Consider the following 23,117-nt stretch of genomic DNA (forward strand, 5'->3'; position numbering starts at 1 on the left):
GAGGCTGGGTGGAAGCTGCGTGTTCTCGTTCCACTTCTCGATAGTAAGACACATTAAAAACAGCATGACCATGAGGAGCAGACAGTTTTGCGCAACTGCTACCAAGAACACTTCCCACCAGGAAGCATTATGACAAAGAACAGACAGTTTCACCGCAGTGCCAGCCAAGGCACTTCGCACAATTCTGGTTAATAAGGCAGAGAATGCACTCTGATTTTGTACATGACTGGGGATTGTGAGAATTTGACACAAAACTTTAGGCACAGAAAGATGTGTCTGTCCTTCTCATCCTTCCCAGAAGGGATGCCTTATGGTAAGACTTGCATCCTTGGCCATGCCAAATGTTTTCACTCAAGAAATTAGGCTTGTGATTGCAGTCCTACTGTTAGTGCTATCCACAGCTGTTCTGCAGTTAATGCACTTGTCACGGTCAATCCAAAATAACTCCTTTGTTGTCCTTAATAGCCCATGCTACTTGTGAACCTGTCTTGTTTGAATGTGACCAAACCTATACTTAATAGACTATTCCTGTCCCTCCTGTCTGGCCCAGAGTTAAATTTTTGCAACCCTGTATGGTGCCCAAGTCAGCACACACCCAACATCTTGATGATGTAGGTCTGCCCTGAAAGAAAGAAGCCTAGAAGAAATGAAGACACTGTGCTGTAGGAAGGTTTCATATGTTCTGATCAGCCTTGTGTCCAGACTCTCTAGAGAAAGATTGTACCGATTACTATTAGGTCAAAAGGTTACATTTTCTCACTTTTGTTAGCAAAACGAATGAGCTGACACTACTACTGCAGCCTCTGGCTCACTGTAGGATTAGGCAACACTGAGACCATGCAATCCTATATAAAGTCACATCTGTTCTGTACCACTTTCACCTTCAGTTCTGGCTATGGCAAGTCAAAGGTGGGATGCAATCTATTCTAAGTCACTGTCTACAGAGGACTGAAAGAGCTCAAATAGAATTGATTGGAACTTCTAGGAAAATTATCCACAAAAATCCAAAACCAAAAAAATCAAACAAAGAAATCCACAAAACCCCAACCAACCAACCCAAAAAAAAAAGTCAGGTTGTTTTTTTTTTTAATTCTACGGGCAGAAACACTATGGTTTGACAAAACACGGAAATAAACTTTCTCACAGTTTTCCTTCTTCATAATTACTTTGTACCTGCTAAGGCTGAAGTCCCACATTCATACTGAAAGCTCCTTGAGAGAGATTTAAAGAGAGCAGAAGAACTATAGGCCAGTAACACAAATTTGAAGACAAAATGTCATGTACAGTTATCTGAAAGTGTTCAGGCCTGTCATCTTCCACTACAAAAAGCCAGTGACTAGTGGCGCAATGGTGGGTTTGTCATTATTCCAGATTTTCATCAATGTGATTCCAGGTAAAAACTGCCTGAAAAAATATACAGAAAGAGTCTGCTCATAAGCTTGAGAAAACAAACATGATCTTACCTTTGGATCATTTTCAAGCAAGCGTGCTAATCTCTTCAAGTTTAATTGGTCATAGTTCACTCTGTAGTATCCACTTAAATTTACATTTAGCAAGATCCAGTCATAGTCTGACTCTGATACTTGCATTTCAGGAAACATTTCTGTAAAGTGACATTAGAATGTATCATTTTGTTTTCCATGCACTGCTTCTTTTGAATTTACAAACAATGGACTTGCTACTCCTCTGAGGTATGAGACAAGTTTGAGGCTGGACTCAAAAAGAATCCCCCAAAAGGACTTGAGATCAGTGCACTTGAGATCTCTGCTCTGCCCAGCAGGATGACTTCAACAAGCCAATGATTCCTCAGGTACTGAGCACCTTGGGATTCTAAGGAGAAAGCTGAAGACTCACTTTGCTCCAGCCCTTTAGCTGAAAGGCAGCTGTGAGAGTTCAGGAAGTTTACTCAACAGTAAACTCTCAAGATGAGGAGCAATATCCTCCCACACCTGTTGCAGGGTACAGATCCACAGTACACCTGCTGCTCCCAGCTCCAAAACACAGTGCTCAGCACCTCACAGAAGAACTGACCATCCATCTCCATTTATTCAGATAAATGCAGATCAAGGAAAAAAACCCAACCAAACCTATTAAGTTTAACAAGAGACAAGTAATCAAAAATGCTTTTTTAAAAGAAGATAGTTCCATAGTCCTTTTGAGTTACATCACTCACTAACAACTTCCTCCTGCATTCCATCTCACTACTCATAGGTTCTTGCCTGGTTGACTGCTTCTGAGAGCCTACTGTGCTTTGAAGGAGCCAGTGCAGCTCTGAAGGCTCTAAGCTGCCTCATCAGAAGAGTATTCTGTTTTCACATCCTGATTTGAGAAGGCACACTCTGTTAAGACAGTAAGTCCATACTGGTGAGTAATCTACACCCATCAGAATGTACTCTGAACACTCCAGTGTTTAGACAGAGCAAGTACTGCAAGATTCATCCTGTGTTCAGAGGAATATACACACATTTTTTCTTATTTGCCTGTCTGTATACAGTCGAATTAATGATCACTCAAGCTATCTTACTGCCTAAAAAAAAGAGGAAGTAACTTTTAACCCCTGCCAACAGAGGGTGGAGAGCTGCAATGCACACAGCATATTGAAGATTTGCTCTCAAGCATTCCACTGCATTAGTCTCTGCATCTTATTTTGACTCATCTAAAACCTGATGCATGCCTGACTTGCCAAAGCAAAATGATTACCCCATTCTAATGATTATACTTCTTCTTTCTCAAAAAAAAGAAAAAAGAAAAAAGCTATTGGAAAGCACTGAGTTCAGAAAGAACTGAATTTTTTATTCGGAGACACCCATAAAATCACTTTCTATTGTAAGAATTTAAAACTTTAAAAATCCTATTATGTTGATTTTAAATTTAATTTGCATTAAACAAATTAAATGCTGTTGAAAACATTAATTTTCCTGTTGTTACAGGTATTAATGTGCAATAATATTTGGGTTGCTTCCCACAGCCAGTGTTAATTTTTTCAGTCTTCTATCTACTGCTCAAGCTGATAATTTTCTGATATTTCACAGCTGAGATCCTGTCTATATTCAAAAGCTGTCCTTAACATCAATGAGATCTGTTGGGGGAAGAATATTACAGAAGCATGAGGACGTACAAGTTTGGATTTGTGTAAAAATTATAAAATCATAATTTCTGTGGAAATCTCTACTCATAAAATATGTCGTGCCATCTTATTAAAAACTCCAGCTTGCACTGAAGTTTGATACAACAGAGAAAAGAACATTATATTGACCTAATGGAAAATCTACTGCTATTTTGTAGCACAAAATCATTGTTATGGATAAACAGAGACATTTCTGTATTAAAGTTTTATCTCCCTATTTAATTCAAATATATCCTTTTTTTTAAAAAGACTTTCGAGTGTTCTCATCAGTTTGGTTTTAGAATGTGCAAACAAATACATTACTTACTGCTGCTTTTATCTAGCCAGGTTAAGGGTTGTGATGATCCATTTCTCATCCAAGAAATAGGAATAATCCAGGTGTTACTTGACAAATAAAAGGATATTATTAAAATTGTTATATTTAAAAATCCCTCTTAGCTGATGCTAAACTACAGTGCAGATTAGTTCCATCTTACAAGAATATCCATCTACCTTCTGTCCTCTCTGACGCATGCAACCTCATCAGATAATGGTACTTCTGCTGGATCAGCATTTATCTTCTCCAAAAGGGAGCTTTAGCATGGATTTTAAAAGGCACTAATATCAAGAATATTGTTCAGTGCTAGGTATTTCAATACCATAGTTTTTCTGTTCTATCTTTCCTTCTCCAGGCAGCAATTTTATTCTCCTCACTTTTTACAATTCACCCTATTTCTGGAGACCTTAAAGCTACTTTTCAGAAGCACATCTACCAAAAAAAGGTTCCAGGAAAGAAATACAACTGTCTTTCCAACAACTGTAATTTCTTTTCTGAGGGAATGTAAAGCTCCTTTCTGGTAAAAGAGATGAAAGCTTCAAATACCTGAAAAATTCTGTAATATGGATCCTGAGCTTTCTTACATTCACACAGTAATTTGTGCTTGCTAACTGTACAGGACTTCACACTTGTGACTTAGAATTCCTTATCTGAGCTAACCAAGAATATTGAATAGATTAATGCATTACAGTTCCTGGAGATCGGGAGCAAAGGAAACCCTGTGACTTTTGTTAAAATTCCTTTTGTCTGTTTGTATTACCAGCCATAATTTCCAAGGAAAAACTGCTTTGGATTTTGCTCTTTTCACTTTTTCCTCGCATGACAATTCATCTCATGGACTCCATCCATGCACCCCAAGACTCATAAAAACTGCTTCTTCATAAATGCTCAAACCCTAGCCAGGAGTTTCCAAAGTGGGTGACGAAAGGCAGCTACTTCTATCATCATTTTCAGACATCTAGTAAGTTTTCAAAAGCCCCAGACACTTAGCAATGCTCACAAGAACTTAAAACTGTTGTTCAGGTATCAGCACTTTCTGCGAAAGGGGTCATTTATTTAAGTATTTAAATGCAACCCTTCTATCCTTGTCAGGCAGAAGAGACTGGGAATGTGTGCACAGGAAGGAAGCTAAGTGTGGTTCATCCAGGTCCCCAGACCGTATACCTGAGGGATGAGGAAAAAAGAAAATGCCAGGCAAAAATCCTGTCTGCAACACACTCATCACCTACATCTGATTTGGAAAAGTCACTATTCCAGAAGAAAGCAACCTTTTGGAAAAACAAGCAGAATCTGCAGAACCATTGCAAACTCTAGCAAAATCTCAAACAGATTTTGCTTGACTGCTCATCACAAGAAAAAACCATAAGTTAAAAAATCAGATGATCAAAACATATTGTTGTAACTGAAGCATTTCCTGTAAAAAACAGGGTATAAATATACAATAAAAACACAAGCTAAACATACTTGTAAGAATCAGTACTCTTTCTACTGTTTTTATTAAAAAATTGTTCCTGTCTGATTGTTCCCGAAGTTAGATTTAACGTTAAAACTGGAAACCCATTTTGGCATGTCCAGGAATCCATTATTTGCTTTACAGGTGCTGGCAACTGAACTTCATCCTGTGCATCTACGACCTGAAAGGGAAAGAGAAATTAGAAATGCTTATGATGAACAGGTACTTACTGATATTGCTTCAGTGAATCTCTGGGAGTGCTCCTAATGTAGTAGAGAAAATAATGCTTAGCAGCTTGCTGGTCTTTGGCTCATGCAAAAAAATCAATGTAACAAATTCCAAGGAACCTTTTTGGCATCCTAATAAAGACATAATACAGGCATAAGCCATTTTCAGGAATTATGAAATACTGAGATGACATTTTTCATTCTACAACTGTCGCAGGCATCTTTTCACTGAAAATCCTTTCCTTAGGATTTTTCCTTCTGAGAAGCTATGAGTCCTCAGAGACAGAATGTAAACAATGGTTATCTGCTGCTGTGGAATGCAACAGGTGCACCTGTGATTGGCCCATCTTGGATGTTTATAATTAATGGCCAATCGAGGACCGGGCTATCTCGGACAGAGTGCGAGAGAGCTGCCTTTGTTATCATTCTTTTCTTTTCTATTCTTAGCTTAGTTAGCTTCTGAGAAAACCTTTTCCTTTCTATTTCTTTTTAGTGATTATAGTGATAATGTAATATATATACCATAAAATAATAAATCAAGCCTTCTGAACATGGAGTCAACATTCTCATCTCTTCCCTCATCCAAGAACCCCTGTGAACACGGTCACATACAACCTGCTGCTAACCTTTTCCTTTTTAGCGTTAATATACTTACACATCTCTATGGCTATGACAGACTTGACTAGTTAATTTCATTCAAATAGAACTGATGCAACACAAATATTTTTAAGTGTCATAATAAACTGAACTAGTAAAGACAAATTGGGAAAGACATTAAGCTGGAGCCCAAACTGGTGTGAATTGGCACAGTCTTCACTGGCTTAAAACATATCTGAATTGTGTATCTGAAATTCTAGCACTCCCATTCTAAAGACAGAATCTGAAACACAAGAAGCCTTCTTTAGAGGACCAGGAAGGTGGATTTTTTAAAAAAAACTAATATTAGCATATGTTTTCTTAGTCAGATCTCTGCCAAAACCATTGAAGGGTGAAATGCCGAGCTACTGCCCTGAGTAGAGACTCTGCTGGATCTGTGACATACCAGCATCTTTGATCATCAAGCCTAAGGCATCACACACTCTGATCTAGCAAAACCTAAGCTACAGAGGAATTTCATGTAGGCTTATGTAATTACCATGGAACCCAAAACTTTGCCTGGTCCTGATTTCCTATCTCATCTCTCTACTCCTTGTACTCCGTCCCACTGATCTCAGGTGCAGCACAACAGCCAAATAAACACTTGAGAAGACATTAGCTGAGGAACTAGCAAAGCAAATTTTATGCAGGAGAAAGGCTGCATTACAGACAGCCACATTCCAATGCAGTCTTCTACAAACAGTTTATGCCTTAAATTTGGACTGGGCTAAACAGCAGGAAAAGAATACTAGAGACATAAAATGAGTACCATCTGTATGTGGGTCCACAGATCATCTTGATTAGCATTTGAGAAGGAAAATTCTTTCAGATAGGACTGGGAAGAAACAAAGAGAAGCATCAGAATCCATGGAGATTCAGTGAAAACCATTGGCAAAGCAAGCAATTTGTACAACTGGAATTTTCAAACTTATAAATCAAGACAAAGAAGGTTGTTTTTTCAAACTTACAGTAAGTGCTCTGATGAACAACCTTTCAGTCAGGAAACCAGAAAGCATCCAGGCTATAGAAGCCCCCTAGAGTACAAAAAACAAGTATGAGAAAAAATGAACTATTATTGCAATTACTGCTGCAGTATTTTTTCAAATATTCCAGAGATGCTAGTTGGTCTACACCCACACTTCATATTTCACAGAGATTAAAAATGTTTTCACCTCTTCCTTCATAGCCACACAGATTTGCAACACCCAATAAATTTGTGTGTGCAGCAGAAACACGTTTTGAATGACAAAGTAGTTTTGTTCAAGAATTCCTCCCAAACCTACCTTATACCATTAGCTTAGAATCTGCAAGAAATGGGAAAAATTTTCTATTTTTTTACCTTGCTGTATGTGATGTTGTCAAAAAGAGACATTAAAGAAAATGATCCTTTGATCTTGTCTTCACTCTCTGACAGTGATCGAGCTATTTCACTGTCTTCCCTTAAGACAGGTTGTACAACATGAGCGTAAAAGATTTTATCCTGCAAGAAGAAGACAATTCTTGTCATGTGAGATGAACAGAAGATACTAATTTTCTGGAGGGAATGAGGAGTATGGAATTAGCACTATTATGAATAATTTTTCTATAAGTAAGCTCCGCAATTCCCCAGCTTTCTACTGAAGAACAAGGGACCATATACCTGATCCTGACATTTCCTACATGCAGCATCAGTGACCAGTGAAAATATTACATCTTCAAAGTACTGTGGGCTTGGGTCTGACAGTCAGTTATAGTGTAATCCTCAGGCAAAAATAAGTCAACTGTATTAAACAGCAAATGAACAAATACTGAAAACCGAAAGCCTGTATTTCATTTATTTCTGCTATGAATATGGCAGCATTTTCCTCCTAATTTCCCTGTTTCTTCTGCTGCAACCCTGAGCAATAACCTAAAACCTAAGCTACTGGAGGTACCAGGGTTTAGCTGTGTGGCATTGCTGCTGTCACCCCGTGAGAAATGGGGAAGGAAAGTGGCTCCTCAGAAAATGTCTCCCAAGTAATTGTCACCTACCATGGTCAACAGCTCAGGGAAGGGACTGAAGCATCTCTCCTGTAAGGACAGGCTAAGAGAGCTGGAACTGCTCACCTGGGCAAGAGAGGGCTCAGAGGGATCTCTCCAGTGTATGTACCTGAAGGGAAGCTGAGCAGGGGACATAGTCAGGCTTTTCCAGGGGTGCCCAGTGACAGGACCAGAGGCAGTGGCCACACACTGAAACACAGGAGGTTCTCTCTGAGCACCAGGAACAGCTTTTTCACTGTGGAGGTGACTGAGCATTTCCACAGGTTGCCCCGAGAGGTTGTCGAACCTCCATCCTTGGAGATGTGCAAAAGCTGTCTTGGCACAGCCTTGGGCAATTGGATCTTTTGTGGCCCTGCTTGTGCAGGGAGGCTGGACAAGATGACCTGCACATGTGCCTTCTAACCTCAGCCATTCTCTGACTCTGTGAACATTTATGACCCACAAAACTGCAAGATCTATACTCTTACACCTATGTGATTAATTCTGCATTCCCAAGGCACGTTACCTAACTGCCATGTATCAAACAGAATTATTGCCCAGTATTAAAATTTACTTTATGGACACAAATGACAACTGCTCATTTTCAGAAAGGGAAGCTTCTAAATTAAATGTTTAAATTTAAAAAAGTCAAGTATTTATTTCCAATTTAAAATTCAGAGACCTTAACACTTTTCACTGGTATTAAGACACTGTATTGCAGAGAATAAAGTGAGCTGTTGTTGAAGTTCAAAGAAGAAGGTAGGCATATCCCATGACCTAGAAATCCTCCTGACAGAAATTGTTTGGCATGTCTTTATTAGTTTCCAATCTAACATATAATTAAGAGCTTTGGTGAATGCAAAAAGGAAATTGACAAATGGTGTATCAATTTAGCCACATAAAAAGCACCCTGGAGTAACTGCCCAGACTTAAGGCCCTTCCTTCCTTCAGAAGCTGATGGCACCATGTACAGACATTTAAGATTGCAGGGGCAAGTGCACCTCATGCATCTCATGGCTGCAATTAGCAGCCCCTATCCATCTGTCTCTCAGTTTAACAATGGATAGAGTCTTCTGATATGCTATGGGATTTATGCTTATTCCCATTTGGGCAGAATAGGAAGGAATTCTACCCTGCTGTTGGATTAGCTATGTGCATTGAATTTGTCTTATCTACAACCAGATATCCAGGGACCCACTGGGGTAAGCAGACTCAAAATGACCCAGCCTAATCTCTGCCTCGTAAAGATAGTGGAGGACTGGGATTATTAGAAAAGAGCCTGGCAGGTGAGGAGGAAAACCATTAGCTACAACAGGACCCAGGAGAGAAATCTGGGTTTGCCACATGATAGATCTAGGGCCAAACACCCACTCCTTGCCACTGCAGAATCCCAGCTGTCCACCTGTTCTCTGCACCAGCCATTGAGGGCTTGATAGAATCCCAGTGCCCCCACAGATGGAGACCTACAGGGAAAGAACCAAGACTGACTGGTCTTTCCCCCAGGAGTGACATTTATAATAGCACTGTTTGATTAACTCCCATCTCCTGCACCTTCCTTTCCTTTGTACACAATGGAACTTGGCTAGTGAGTGTTGGCACTTACCAGTGAAAGCTTGGGTTCAACATAGGTGGCTCCCAGGTACTCAAAGTAAGATGCCAGGCCCTCGTTAAGCCACAGATCATTCCACCAGTTCATTGTAACCAGATTTCCAAACCACTTAAATTGAAAGAAAAAATATCTCAAAATCTTCTTGGAGTGCTGTTTTCACTTTTTTTTGCAGGTTAAACAGCTTTTGCAGGTTAAACACACATAAACAGGTGGAAGTAACTTTATTTAATGTCTGTGTGTAAATTGAATAAAATGCTGAATGCTCTTTCAAGTAGTGAAATTCAGTAGAAAAAGGCATATTTTAGAAAAAGTCAGAAGTTGAGGGCAGTAATTTTTAAATTGCTTCATCTACAATTTCATACCATAAGGGTCAACCTCAGTCCATTATGTCATTCTTATAGAAAATTTAATTTTAAAGACTTCTCAATATAAATTAAATTTCTAAAATATCATACCAGGCTATGAGTAAAAGTAGGACATCAATCAAGCAATTACAAAATCATATTTCCATGCTCTTAACAAAGAGAAATTGTCAAAGGAATGTCACATAAAACTGGGGAAATAACCATTTCCAAAACCAGCAAATCCCTCTCGTGGCAAGTACACATCTTCCAAAACAGCTGCTGTGTTCTCATATCTGGCATTTAATATTTAACAAAAAAACTATCATTTCTGGATTTATATTTTATTTGCTAATTCTTAAAAACCAGAAGTACAAGTTTATTGTAAAATAGATTGTAGTTAACCACTGACATTTATTTAATTGGCCTGCAGTAAAAACACTCTGCTCATCTGAAGATCTGAAAAGTTACAGACAATGTCAGAAAGGCATAAATGTGCACTAGCCAAGTTAAGCTATTTTTGCTAATTTTACTGACTAAGTGTAAATAGTTGTTGCTCAAGCAAATAACAGGAAATTAAACACTGTCAATAAGGAAGTGCAACTGTATTATCATTCCAAATAAAGTAAGAAAGAATTTGGAAATCTCTATGAAGGCTGGGCAAACATCCAGCACAAAGTATTTTCATGTTAATTTTGTTCTATTGTACAATGGGCTGTGTCTTAGAGAAGAACAAATACCTTTTGCAGTATGTACGTGCACTGCCCCTACAAAAGGATACTGATGAACTCAGTATGAGTGTCCTAACAAAATACTAAGTTTATTGTGTGGGCAGTAGTGTCATCCCTATGTTCCCAGAGTATCTTCTCTCATGGCAATTAAGTACTGTGTAAGAAAAAAACCAAGTGTCCCATTAACAGTTTCATATCAATGAGTCCTGTACAATCAGCATGCAGTCTGAAAGATGAGAGAACCTACTTTTAACATTGCTTTATCAGCAGAACATACGATCAAATATGCTTTCAGTTCTCTAGTGCTCACACACACCCTCTATTGTTAAGTGATTATTTTGCTTCTATTAATCAGTAGCCATGAGGAAACAATGTCACAGGGAAATACATGTACAGAATTTTTTACCACATGCCTGGTGTCCTAGTTCATGTGACACAATTAAGGCAATCATTGCCTTCCTGCTTGTGAATTCATCACTTGGGAGGTTCATCAATGATGCTTCTTGGAAAATCATTAGCCCCCAGTTTTCCATACCACCTGCTCCAAAATCAGGCAGTGCAACCAGATCTGAATTGATTCAAACAGACACACACACAAAAAAAAGTTATCTTAAACATTTTCATAAATAAAATGCTCACAATTTTAATGCTCACATTGGCTTAGCACCCCACTGAAGGATACTACATGATAGTGCTTCTTTGTGGCATTACAGCAAAACTTGCAAATGATTGCTGAAATTTCTTCTTGTCATGCTTTTCACCTATGATGCCATTCTTCCAGGAAGCCACATAATTAATTTCCACAAAGCCCAGATCTGTACTGTATTTTCTACCTACATATGTTCTGAATTAAAATGGAGGTTAGAAGAGAATATATATTCACTGCTGGCTGTCAGAAATCTTTCTCTGTGAGTTTCTCTTGTGTTTGGGTAGGGTAATAATTACCTTTTTTCAGCCTAGCAACTGATAAAAAAGAAGTCTTGCTCTTTCAGCTGTGTGAGAAGAGGTATCTTTTCCACTCTTGTTTGAAAGGTGCCTTAGAAACAGCATCTCTTTATTTTCACAGTAAGACTGTCACCTCTATACTGCCTCTTCTGTCTTATGCACAGCCATTAGTTTTCCAGTTCAAATGTGAGAGCCGGACAAAACATCAGGGTCTCAAAGAAAGATATACTGTTTAAACTCAGCAGGGAAAATCAAAATTTGGAAAAGTTGTACAGAACATTTAGAAGCAGCTGACCACAAGAAAGTTGCAGACCAAAAGCAAGGCAATTAATGCAAGATTGGTGCTGAATCCCTTTACAGGTAGGCTGCATCTCAACTGGTATTATTGGCTCCATCTTACAGCAAAGGTATTTCACTTTTGGTGAGGCAGGCCTTATCCAGCCCTGGGGCAGGAGATCTCACTTACAACAGCACTAAAACCCTGGGTTAAAGACCCTAGGTTTAAATGTGCTTTTTCTTAATTTCACATTTGAGTTTGCAATAGAAATCTCTTGCATTTACATGGAGGCACTCTCGATTGGTCTAATTTTAGCATTTTTTAAGTGAAATTTTAAAGAAAGACACTGGGAAATCCAGTGGATATTGCATGGCATTACAGTGGGGATTGTAATGGTATTACAGCCCTCTCTGAAACTGAAATTCTGCCTAGCAGGAAGTCTACAACACTGTTCCTCTACTTCTGTTGTGTATTAGTTTTATGCTAATGAATTAATGTATTGACATTGCTACTAAACACAGCAATACATGCATGAAACAGGTTTATCTACAGCCCTTGCCTAGCTTGTAAGATTACTAAGACTAGAAAATTTGAAGAGTGTAGACTGCATATATTGCATTTTCTAAAAGAAGTGTAGTGAGTAATTCTACAAGTTATTAGAAATATACTGGGAGATAATAAATTCACACATATTAAAATTTATTTCTTTCAAGTGCCAAAATACAGATTTGACAAATCAACAAACTATCCAGTCAAGAAAAGGGGAAATTCCTCTCCCCCAGTCCTGCAATCCTCTAAAATCATTGGCAGGTCCAGAATTATTTTTAGATAAGAACTTTTTACTGTCTTCTCAATATTCTACCCATTTTCCCATAATATTAATGCTGAAACCCTTGGGAATACAAGTACATGTAGCAAACAAACTGTAGAGTGAAACAACATGGTGTCATGTGTTTTTTTGTCTGAACCAACTTACCCAATGTCCATTTGAAGTAGAAACAATGCTTTCCTGCAGGCAATCCTCCTTGCTTTTCTGGGGAGGAATGTGCAGGAACATACACCCAAGGCAAGACAGGAATATACTGAAGAAAGTAAGGAATTCTTTGTGGGGACAGAGGCTACATAGAGGCAGCATGGACTTACTTCAAGGACAGAGGAACTACAACATCCTTGCATGTTGTGATCCCCAAGACAGCCCATGTGACTGAACTACACCTTTCTATCCACTTTGTTGTCCAACTTGCCCCTTTTATTAGGAGAATAGGCCTTAAAAAATGGGTGGAGTGCAAAGGTAAGAGTGTTGAATTACAGGTTTGTAAAAGCCATGAGACAGAAAGGAGAATTCAGTGATTTAAAGTTTAGGGGGTTTATTCCATGAATGTGGTAAGCTGTAAAAGGAGAACCCCAGAAAAACCCCACAGTTTCTGTGAACATTACACCATCAGCAGCCATTTCTCATCCATTCCAGAATATAAGTCATCTCACCTGTCTTTGGCAGAGGGTAGCTGACATTAAGTTTGTCTTCCAGAAATGAAAATATTGGGCCTGTGATATTTAAAGCATAGTCAACATACCCATTTTTAACTGCCTCCTTCCGGGCCCAAATACGTATCTGCAATAAAACAAGGAAGAATGCTTTTAAACAACCCTCACATTTCATTTTCTTTGCTTGTCCTCTGTGACATGGTTGGAAAAATGCTGTCTGTCGACACCAGACCATTCAATGAACTTTTAATTAAAAAAAAATCCAACTGAAGTTTTACTGGACCTAACAAATTGCAGCACAGACCCTGATCCTGCTAAAATCTAGGAGAGTTCCAGTACTTCAAAAGGACAACAATTTGAATACAACTATACATAGCAGGAACAAATGAAATCATAGCTTTTATTTTAAGTGGAAAACACTGCAAAACCATTAAGAATTACACATCTTAAAACCAGTGTATTCCACTGAGTATGTCTGGGTGGCAAGCTTGCATTTAGCCCACCTGAAGAGAGAGAAATAGATGTCCAGAGAGTGTTTGCAGTCCTAACATGCACATCTCTCCTCCTGAACTTTCTCTGAGACCACTGGCCTGCTCCTTTGCTGGAGAGAGCAGGTGACATCTGAGCAGATGACATCCGTACCTCCAAGACCACAGCAGCAAGAAATCTTTCCTCTCCTGTGCCCATTGACTTTGTTCCCATACTAAAAAGAGCAGCTGCTTGCCCAAAAGTGATGGGGTAGCCTGAGAAAAGGTTTTTATCTCCATCATATATCTCTGAACAAGAGATACCTCGCCTGGTGCCCAGCAGCTCAAAACCTTCATATTTCTTGCATCTAAATGCAATGCATGATCTCACAAGGAGCTGCACAGCCAAATCCTAAGAGCATGCTTGGAAAACATCAGGATTCAATTCACAATGAAAAAAAAATTAGGCATATTCAGTCAAGAGAAGCCCTCTTTTCAGCCAAAGCTTCAGAAGAGATTCAAAGACCTAATCACTTAATTTTGCTAACCTTAACACAGCTAGCATCTTAAAATCCTAATCCTAGTATGAGCTTTGAGTGTTTCAGTTTACCAGAAACATCAAAACAAGCACAAGAAACATGCTCACACAAATACTGTGGAGGCATAAACTGAGCAACTCTGTCCAAAACCTAGGGGTGAAATACCCTCTCCACTCAATCTCACAGAACACAGGTGGTGCCTTTTCCCTCTGAAAAACAGCTCCTTTGAATGCTCTGCTCTGCTGACTCCTCAGTCCAAGAACTCAGTCCAAGAACTAGGCCCAAGAAAAAGCCACCGCAGCCATAGCTGTAAGTATCCAACAAGTTTAACACAGGAGATGGCAGATCTGACACACCAAATCCAACCTTCCCTGTAAAAAAGACCCAACACTGTGCTTCTTAGACAATCTCTGCACTCTCCACTTACATTGCTCCACCTTTTCCCAGTAGGATGAGAGCAAACTAAACTGTGAAGTGCTCTCATTTAATAAGGAGATAAAGTAAATCTATCTTTAATAGCTTTATGCTTGAACTTACTATTCATTTTGGAAGAACTTGTTACATCTTTTCCCCATTAACTTTGAATGAAAGAATGGAAGTGAAGCAACTGCTGCCCATGCAGTACATTTTTTTACAGCTTCTCTCAGCAAGCCTTAGCCATTTTAGTCTAAGAACAAAACTGAATACTCACAGATGAAGAAACTTCAAACCCAAAACAGTCACTTTTGGAGGCTAAAAGGCGTGCATACTGTGGAATAGAAGGTTAATGTACTGGTATACAAAATGTTTGGAGTACAGTGTTACTCCTACTGATGTCACCGTGTGGCTCCTCAAAGGACCTTGAGGAACAAGGCACTGAACATCAGTGGTTTGTCACAGCAGTGGAAATGAGTATGTTTTCCAACTAAGACACCTAAGAAAGTAAGAAGATCATGAATTATAACAAGTTCTTTCTGCAGAGTAGCCACTCCTAGATTTTAACATACATAGGTCATGCCTACTTGTGCAGTTGTATGAAATGAACAGGACAAGACAACAATCTCATTGTCCCAAAGGAAAATGTTCTGCAGAAATATCTATTGGACAAATGTTAGCAGTTTTGCAACATAAGCAGGTAGTTTGGGAATGGTATTTAGCACAGTTAATGTCTGTGATGATGCACCAGAGGGCCAACTTCTGTTGTAAATTACTGTAAGGTGTCAGGCAGCCTCATATCTACCTCATTTCCCCGCTCAGTTCTGGTGACGTAATCGAAATCACAAATCACAAAAGCAGTCAAGTAAGTTGACATTTTCAGTGAAGTGTTAAATGTGGTAACTGTCCACAGGCTTCCATTTTCATCCTTCACTTCACATACATCTAGAAAAAAAGCCAAAGAATTATTAAAATCAAAATTCTCCCATAACAAACAAGGAATTTTGTGTTTTCTGCATGTTTATTTTTTACTCCTTTCTTCAATATGGTGTATTCCTGCATTAACTGGTATGTTTCTGGGAGAAGGAAAGCCAGACTTGCTGCTACTGACATGTACCAGAGCCATGACCTTCCATGCAAGCAGCAAAAATTCACTCTTGGGCTTCATGACTGAAGTCTTGGAAGGATATCAAATTCCATCACTTTTAAGTTGTGGGGAAGCTGAGGATAATTTATCCCGTGCTACCTATCTAAAACATACAACCTGTTATGACCAAAATGTTGGTTAGGTCTGCCTAAGAATTATCAAATACTTAATCAGATACCTTCCTGTTAAGTAAGGAGGACACAGGCAAGATTCTTTGGGGTAGAAAATGCTTCCAGTGATTCTCACAGCAATCCCACCTATTATAATTCCTAAGTGACTTCATTTCCATGCAAATGTCATAAAACTCACTTTTATGGCTGTAGTGGTTTTACAAAACCATGACAATGGCTGAAAATTATTTAGCTGAAAAATAAAGATTCATGGCATTGAACTGCAAAAAAAAGGAGTTTTTAAGAAGGAGGCAAGTGACCCAATGGATTTCTCTAGGAATACTAATTTAGAAAATTTGTTTGGAATCTTATACTCCACAGACATTCCACTTGAGATCCCAGCAAGGGACAGAAGGGGCATCTCCAGAGTCTTATACTCATCTTGTTCCTATTCTGCACATACACAGGAGGCTAGAATGTCTCTGCCTAGAAAAAAATATTTTAATTTGTTGTAAATATCTTAACATGTACTGAGAATTAAAGTATCCCCTTGATGTCACAAATATGGACTTTGCATTCCTGGGGCTGTGATTTTGCTTTAAAATGATGTCACACAGTATGACAGACACACTAACGAAGCAGTAAATATCAGAAATCAAACTCTGTGCAGCCTTGAGCAGGCAGAGGAGAGCACACCACAACTGATAAAATTGATCAACAGAATGGTTACCATTGGGGACATTAATTATCAATAAAAGTGCCCAAACTTTTAAGGTCATAGGCATAGATTTTCTGTGCCTTTTGAACACACTAGAAAATGGACAACAGAACACTTTTTTAGATGACAAACTTCTCAGATGAATTGCACTCTTTTTAAAAGTAATGTAGGGGGAGAAAAAAAAACATACATCAAGTTGTTGTTTACCTACCAATAGCAGGCATGTTGGAAAGAGCCACATAGCTTGGGTCATGGATAATTCTGATATTAAATATGGCCTTCATGGCAGGTTCATCGAAACATGGGTAAACTCTCCTGGCATACGTTGGTTCCATTTGGGAGGCAATGAGCATACTGTATTAAAAATGCAAATAAGATTAATGCAGCATGCTACAGCTGATCAAAATTATATATATATACATAGAAACAACAAATCAGAAAAAGCAGCAAGTGAAGCACATAGATATGCAGATTTGGAAAAGATTCAGCTATTATTTAAGGTCATGACAAAATCCCCATACCCAACAGCCAGTTCAGTTTGGATGTTTGTAGAGAAAAGCAGTCTTTTTAATCACATTTGGTTTTTTTTCCTAGCAGGCCTTTTCCAGATTAAATATTTGAGCATTTCTATTTTGTTTGCTAAAACAGAGTTGAATAAAGAGATACAGGAGACCATATCTCTTTACACCTGCTCTTCTCCCTAATGCATGCACTCTTATTAATTAATTACACGTTTATAAAACATTGTGATAACTGTTAACTAACTGCATATGCATGCATTTGCACAACTCTGACAGGTGCCACTGAGAAGTACCCTTGGGAATGCAGCACCAGTGATGTTCCAGTGCACTGGCAAGCCCAGAATAATATTCAAAAGGATCCTTTATGCCAAGGAGCTACACCTCCCTTGAGGCAGATCTCTGTGGCACACTGTGAGGGATGCACTCCTCCTGTGTGAACCAAGTGAGCTTTGCTCCTCTCAGATGTTCAGCAAGTGAGTCCAGTCAAGGTTAATCCTCCTGGGTGAGGCTGTCAGTGAGAATTCAGCAGTAAACCAAAACTGGAGACTGGACTGGACTGGTAAATGGCAGGAACTGCATTAATAGTAGAAAAACTGACTACAAATCAATCACTTTACACCATACTATCTGCAGCTATCAGTCTGCTGAGCTGCAGATAGTATGGTGCTCCACAGTAGCTAGCTGCAGGGCAGTGATCTCCCCTCAAGGAGGTAGACCTCTCAAGGTTACCCTTGAAGGTGTAAGACCTTTTACCTGGCCTTGGACATGGCTGAACTGTTGACATTTTTTTGCATGCAACATTAAAGATTTTTTAATAGGAAACTTACCCAATAATCTTTATATCCCATCATAACTATAAGTGTAGAGCATTGACTTCTAATCCATCCATATTTACTAAATACTAAAATATCTATTTGTACTTAATACTTACTCATTGTTAAATATTAACACCTAAATTTACTGTTGGAGTTATCTCCGACTCTTCTCCTGCAACACACACTTGCTGGAAGCAAAAGATAAACCAATGTCTTGTGGCAGAGCTCTCAACAAGCTGTACATCTGAGCTGTTCACATGAGGGCATCCATACCAAGAATTAGAAAAAATACACATTCAATGGTCCTCAAAGCTCCAGACCTGTCAGGCAAGCAGTACCAGCAGCTGGGCACACAAGAACAGCATAATCAACTGCTTCTGTGACCTCACTACTACAGGGCAAATATTTTTCTGTTGTAGTTGAGGTGTTTCCCAACAGTTTATTCCCACCAAGGTGAGAAATGCTTATTCTTAGCACTGAGGCACCCCAAACAAGCCAGGAGCCATCAGGGCAGTACCCATACCCACAACGGGTAATGAGTCAGATCTGCACTACGTTCTAGTAATTGGTGCAGAAGCAACTAATAAAAATCTGCACAAATACTGTGTTTAGTTACATTTTGGAATGCCTGTTCAGCCCTATCCAGTCAAGTGTTTCACGCATAGGACATAGGCAGAGTAAAATTCCAAAAGGATTTCAAAATATTGATGTGAACAGCGACATGCATAAAGCCTGCACTTCATAACACAGCCTAAGGGATCCTCTAACCCTGAAGCAGCACACATGAGCTCATTCATGGCAGAGCAAGACCTCTGCGCAGAACGATGAACAACAAAACCCCTGCATTGTGTATGTTTGAGCCCGCAGTGCTAGAGAAGAGCAAAACTGGTTTCTGTATCTTTCTTCCTACCTAGGTGCTGGCATGGACTACCACAGGTACATGCAGAATATTGATTCCCCATTTCAAGGGGAAGCCCTTCACACACCTAAAGCTAGAGAAGTGTGAGTTTCTTCCCTTTTCACTTCCTTTGCTCCTGCAAGCACTGCAGACATGGGTTATCCTTTATCCATAACAAGAGCTCCCATTTTTCAGCGTTTTCTTTTGTGAGACATGATCAAGTGGTTAGTAGGAATTGTCAGCAACAGTGAAAACACATACAGTCATCAATGGTCAAACTGATAACAAAAAATTTCTGTGTTGGATATTCAGTGAAGTTGGAACTTTGGTTTATTCTTTTTTTGCAGAGGTAAGGTTAAGACTTCTGAAAATAGCTGTCACTCTGAACAGCTTTCCAACACAGTGCAACAGCAGTGGGGTTAGCTGACCAAGAAATATGGCCAATAAAAAAGAAAGTTCACATGGAACAAACATTTCAGGGACTTCACTTCTCAAAGCATGCCTTGCTCAGACTCTTCTGAAATGACAGATCTCCAGCAGTTCCTCAAGTAGAAATCACAAAAACCACTAAGGCTTCTGACACATGGCAGAAACACAGAACTGCATGACCATAGAGGTCACATTTTCTATCACAGCTGCTGGTTTCAGTGAGGTGCTGAGGTCAGAAAGTCTCTGCAGGAAACTGACCCAGGGTCTGCTGAAGACTGGTACGAGTCACTTTAGAAAATTTACAGGACAGTCTGCTGGAGAGGGAAGTTTCCTTGCAGAACAGTAACTGGCTTTGTACTGACAGCTGAAAAGCACTGGAAGTTTTTATATTATTTCACATCTATGTAATTCATTAGAATACAACTTCTTCTGTCATTAATACCTTAACAGACCTTACAAATCACTCAAAATTTATCTCCTCCAAGCAAAACCCCTTCAGTGTTTTTGGAACCCATCAGGTTAAGGAAATGGCAGGTGAAGTGATGACCTAAATCTTAGTGAAGGAAAAATAAGAAGATACTATTGCATACCCTTGATTCAGAGAAAACCTTTTTTAAGCAAAAAAAAAATGCAAAATTATTCAATAATATCTGTTATGTGTGCAGGAACAAATAAAAAAACAATACATTGCATCTGCATTCAGTGGATTTTCTTTGATTTATTCCATTGTCTAAATACCACTGTCATCTTTTTAACCAGACTGCAATCTCACATTTCTTTAGTGCTTTGTGATGAGCTAAGAATGAAAAGGAGAATTTGTCATAAACCCTCTAAACAACTGGAAACTTAATTATACCCATTATTTGAATGATTTAAAAACTCTTTTTCTTATTTTCTACAGCTCCAGCAAGGCTGATGACAACTTTTTTTTTTTTTCAGATATTCTGAATTTTATACAGTCTGAATCAAAAAAAACCAGCATCTAATTCAGTGTTTCTTATGTTGCCTGATAAGAGAAAGACCCTTGCAACAAACCCTTGCAAGAGTATTAAAATGGTAAGATGAAAAAGTAATTCTTTATTGGAAGCTTCCAGGTCTCTCCACAGTTATGGCCTGCGGGCCTGCCAGTATCAGATTTCTACAATTTTTATAAGTCTAGCAAATTATCATATCATATGGACATAACAAACATTGTCCAATTAGAAGAGCAGGTGGTAAGGTAAATTTTCCCCTGGGTACTGTCCCATTGGAGCTGGTCCAGGGCTTCTTTGTCCTACTTCTTGCTAGGTCTTCTCAGATTCTGACTGAAAAAAAATGTTCTTCTTGTAGGTCCTCTACTTGAAAAAAAGACTAAACAGCATTTCAGGAATGTATTAGAAGGTTAGCTTATTCCTCTGAAATGTAAGAGAAGGACTAAGAAAAACACCAGGACCTGCATAATCACATATAAATGGTCTAAAAACCTACAAATTTATGAAAAATACTTAAAACCCAAAAATCTTTAGGTATCACTTAGATAGGACTTGATTGAATTAATACCACATCAGAGAGCACACTGGCACAGAATTAAGTAATTAAGTGCTTGCTCCTTTCTAATTTGGATTTTTATAAAATTATGCAAATAAAAAAATCTAGATTTTTCTTACCTTAAATTGCTCAAATAATCCTGTGAACAACAATCAGTGAATGAAGAAACAGTAATTAAAGAAAACAGAATGTGCTTCCTAAAATACTTATTGTTATACTGCACTTTTCTCTAAGGCTTACCAAATTATCACCTTTTTCTTCCAAAAAAAAAAAAAGCCTGTATAAGTTGATAAATTGCATTTTCCAGATGTCACAGACAATGGTATCAAGATTTACACAAGAGCTGGCAGCTGAAAAGCCAGCTTATTGAGAAGAGCCACACAGTCCTCCCCCATGTCAGTAAAAACTATTAACTTCATTTTGTGATTTCATGTTGTTACTACTACAGAGCAGCCTCTACAGAGGCTTGAATGTATGGATCTTGTGACTGCATTTTACCTGCTCAAACAGAGAGCCTATGAACTGCTGAGATAAAGTTTATTTTAGTGGACTCAGACAAGAACCAAAATTCTCTAATTTTAACTCCGGGTTTCCTTGTGACTTGGTGTTTGCTCAGCAAATCATGACATCTTTGATTATTAAAAAAGAGATAACTTTAAAGACAGCAATTCATCTGCTTCTTCTTCAACTGCCTATTTTGAGAAACTTGTTTTCCAGTGGAAGTACTTAAATTCTAATCTTAAATTTCACTTCTCTTTAGCAGGTTTCACATCCAGAAATGAAAAAGGAAAAGAAAAAGAAAACGAAAAATATCATTTTGAGTGTGAAAATGTTTTAGATGATTGACTACCTAATAAATTCACACTGTCCCAGGACTGATTTTGCAGTTCAAAAGAGGAAGAAAGCATCCTGATAGCACCCACAGTGCAAATCACGGATTGTCTGGTGATAGCTGAACAAGTTCATGTGCATTAGCATCTACAAGGAAGACACAGCTGTTTAAAGCAGCCACCCATCCTACTCCACCATGCTTTTGAAATTGTATGTGGTCAGCGTCTCTAAACTCATGCCCAAATACACAGCCAGAATCCCGGGTTCTTGATAAAGACACGCTCCCCACAGACGTGGGTTGAGGAGGTGGGGAGTTGTCAGCGCTACGCGGACCCCGGTGGGGCCGGGATGAAGATTCTGATTCGGGCTCCATCTCCCAGGCACAGGGCACAAGTACTGTCTGACCCCCTTGCTGCAGACAAAAAAGGCACTGAGAGAACAGAAGTTGTCCAGCCGGTGCTGCAGGTGAAGTCACCTGCCGACGGAGAGCCAGGGCAGCCTGGCCGATGCTCTCCGGAGCGCGGAGCGGCCGGCCTGGACACAGCCCGGCGTTTGCGGCTCGCTCCCTCTGGAGCCGGCGACGCAAGCCCTGGAGGTGCGCCCGCCGTGCGGAGCAGTCAGTCCCCCTCCCTCGCCCGCCAGCGAGCGGCTCGCCCGGCGCTGCTCCCGCCTCCTCCCGGCACGGCCGGCCCCGACCGCGGCACCCCCGCTGCCGCCGGGGCTCGGGGACCCCGCAGCGGCCGCCGCCTACCTGCTCTGCCCCTGGTCGGTGTAGCGAGTGAGGAAGAGCCCGTCGAGGTCCTCCTCCAGCCGGCCCTGGAAGCCCAGCTGCAGCACGTAGCGCCGCCCGGCGCGGAGCCAGCCGCGGAGCTCCAGCACGGCCACCTCGCCCGCCTCGTCCTGCCTCAGCCCCGCCACCTCCACGGCGGCGCCCGGCTCGGACAGGGGCCCGCGCACGGCGGCGGCCCCACGGCTCCGCAGCCCGGCGCTGTGCAGCACCGCCGCGTCCGTGTCCTGCAGGCAGCGCACCGTGATGTTCACCTGCCCGGTGAAGGCGAACGGCCCCGCCTGGCCCGGCCGCACCCGCGGCCACAGCTCCAGGTCGTAGTGGAGCGGCAGGAGGTGGCGGGGCAGGCGGCGAACGGAGCCGGCAGCAGGAGCGGGCGGCGGAGGGGCGGCGGGGCCGGGGGCGCGGGGCGAGGGCGGCGGCGGCGCGGCCTCCTGCCGGCAGCGCCCGTAGAGAGCGGCGAGCGCCAGGAGCGCCACCAGCAGCGCCAGCAGCAGCGCGGCCCCCACGGCCGCCGCCCTCCGCCCCACGTACAGCCCCCCGCCGCGGGTCCCCATGCCCGCCGCTCTGCGCCCCGACGGCCGCGGCCGCCGCTACTTACGGGGCGGGGGAGTGAGCGCGCCCGAGGGCGGGAGGAGCCGGGCCAGGGGAGTCGAGTTCCCCCCCCGTCCCGGGGAAGCCGCTCCGCCAAGAGCTGCTCCGGCGGGGCGGGTGGCCCGGGGACACCGGCCCCGTGCGGGCAGCGGGGGCGCGGCAGCCCTAGGCGGGG

General features: G+C 40.8%; 1 protein-coding gene across 2 annotated transcripts in view; it reads right to left on the bottom strand.

Annotated features, from left to right (window-relative positions):
• Positions 1-22,905, bottom strand: part of LVRN (laeverin) — a 34,712-nt gene extending 11,807 nt beyond the window's left edge. For both annotated transcript variants that reach the window (XM_066569382.1, XM_066569383.1), the window contains exons 1-12: positions 22,313-22,905; positions 16,752-16,894; positions 15,371-15,510; positions 13,146-13,272; positions 10,852-11,006; positions 9,361-9,474; positions 7,099-7,239; positions 6,728-6,793; positions 6,529-6,594; positions 4,908-5,077; positions 3,435-3,511; positions 1,464-1,603 (exon numbers count right to left, since the gene is read on the bottom strand). In XM_066569382.1, coding sequence (XP_066425479.1) covers positions 1,464-1,603; positions 3,435-3,511; positions 4,908-5,077; positions 6,529-6,594; positions 6,728-6,793; positions 7,099-7,239; positions 9,361-9,474; positions 10,852-11,006; positions 13,146-13,272; positions 15,371-15,510; positions 16,752-16,894; positions 22,313-22,905 — 1,932 coding nt within the window. The remainder of the gene's footprint in view (positions 1-1,463; positions 1,604-3,434; positions 3,512-4,907; positions 5,078-6,528; positions 6,595-6,727; positions 6,794-7,098; positions 7,240-9,360; positions 9,475-10,851; positions 11,007-13,145; positions 13,273-15,370; positions 15,511-16,751; positions 16,895-22,312) is intronic.
• Positions 22,906-23,117: the final 212 nt, after the last annotated feature.

Source organism: Molothrus aeneus, chromosome Z (genome assembly GCF_037042795.1).
Source record: "Molothrus aeneus isolate 106 chromosome Z, BPBGC_Maene_1.0, whole genome shotgun sequence".
NCBI lineage: Eukaryota > Metazoa > Chordata > Aves > Passeriformes > Icteridae > Molothrus > Molothrus aeneus.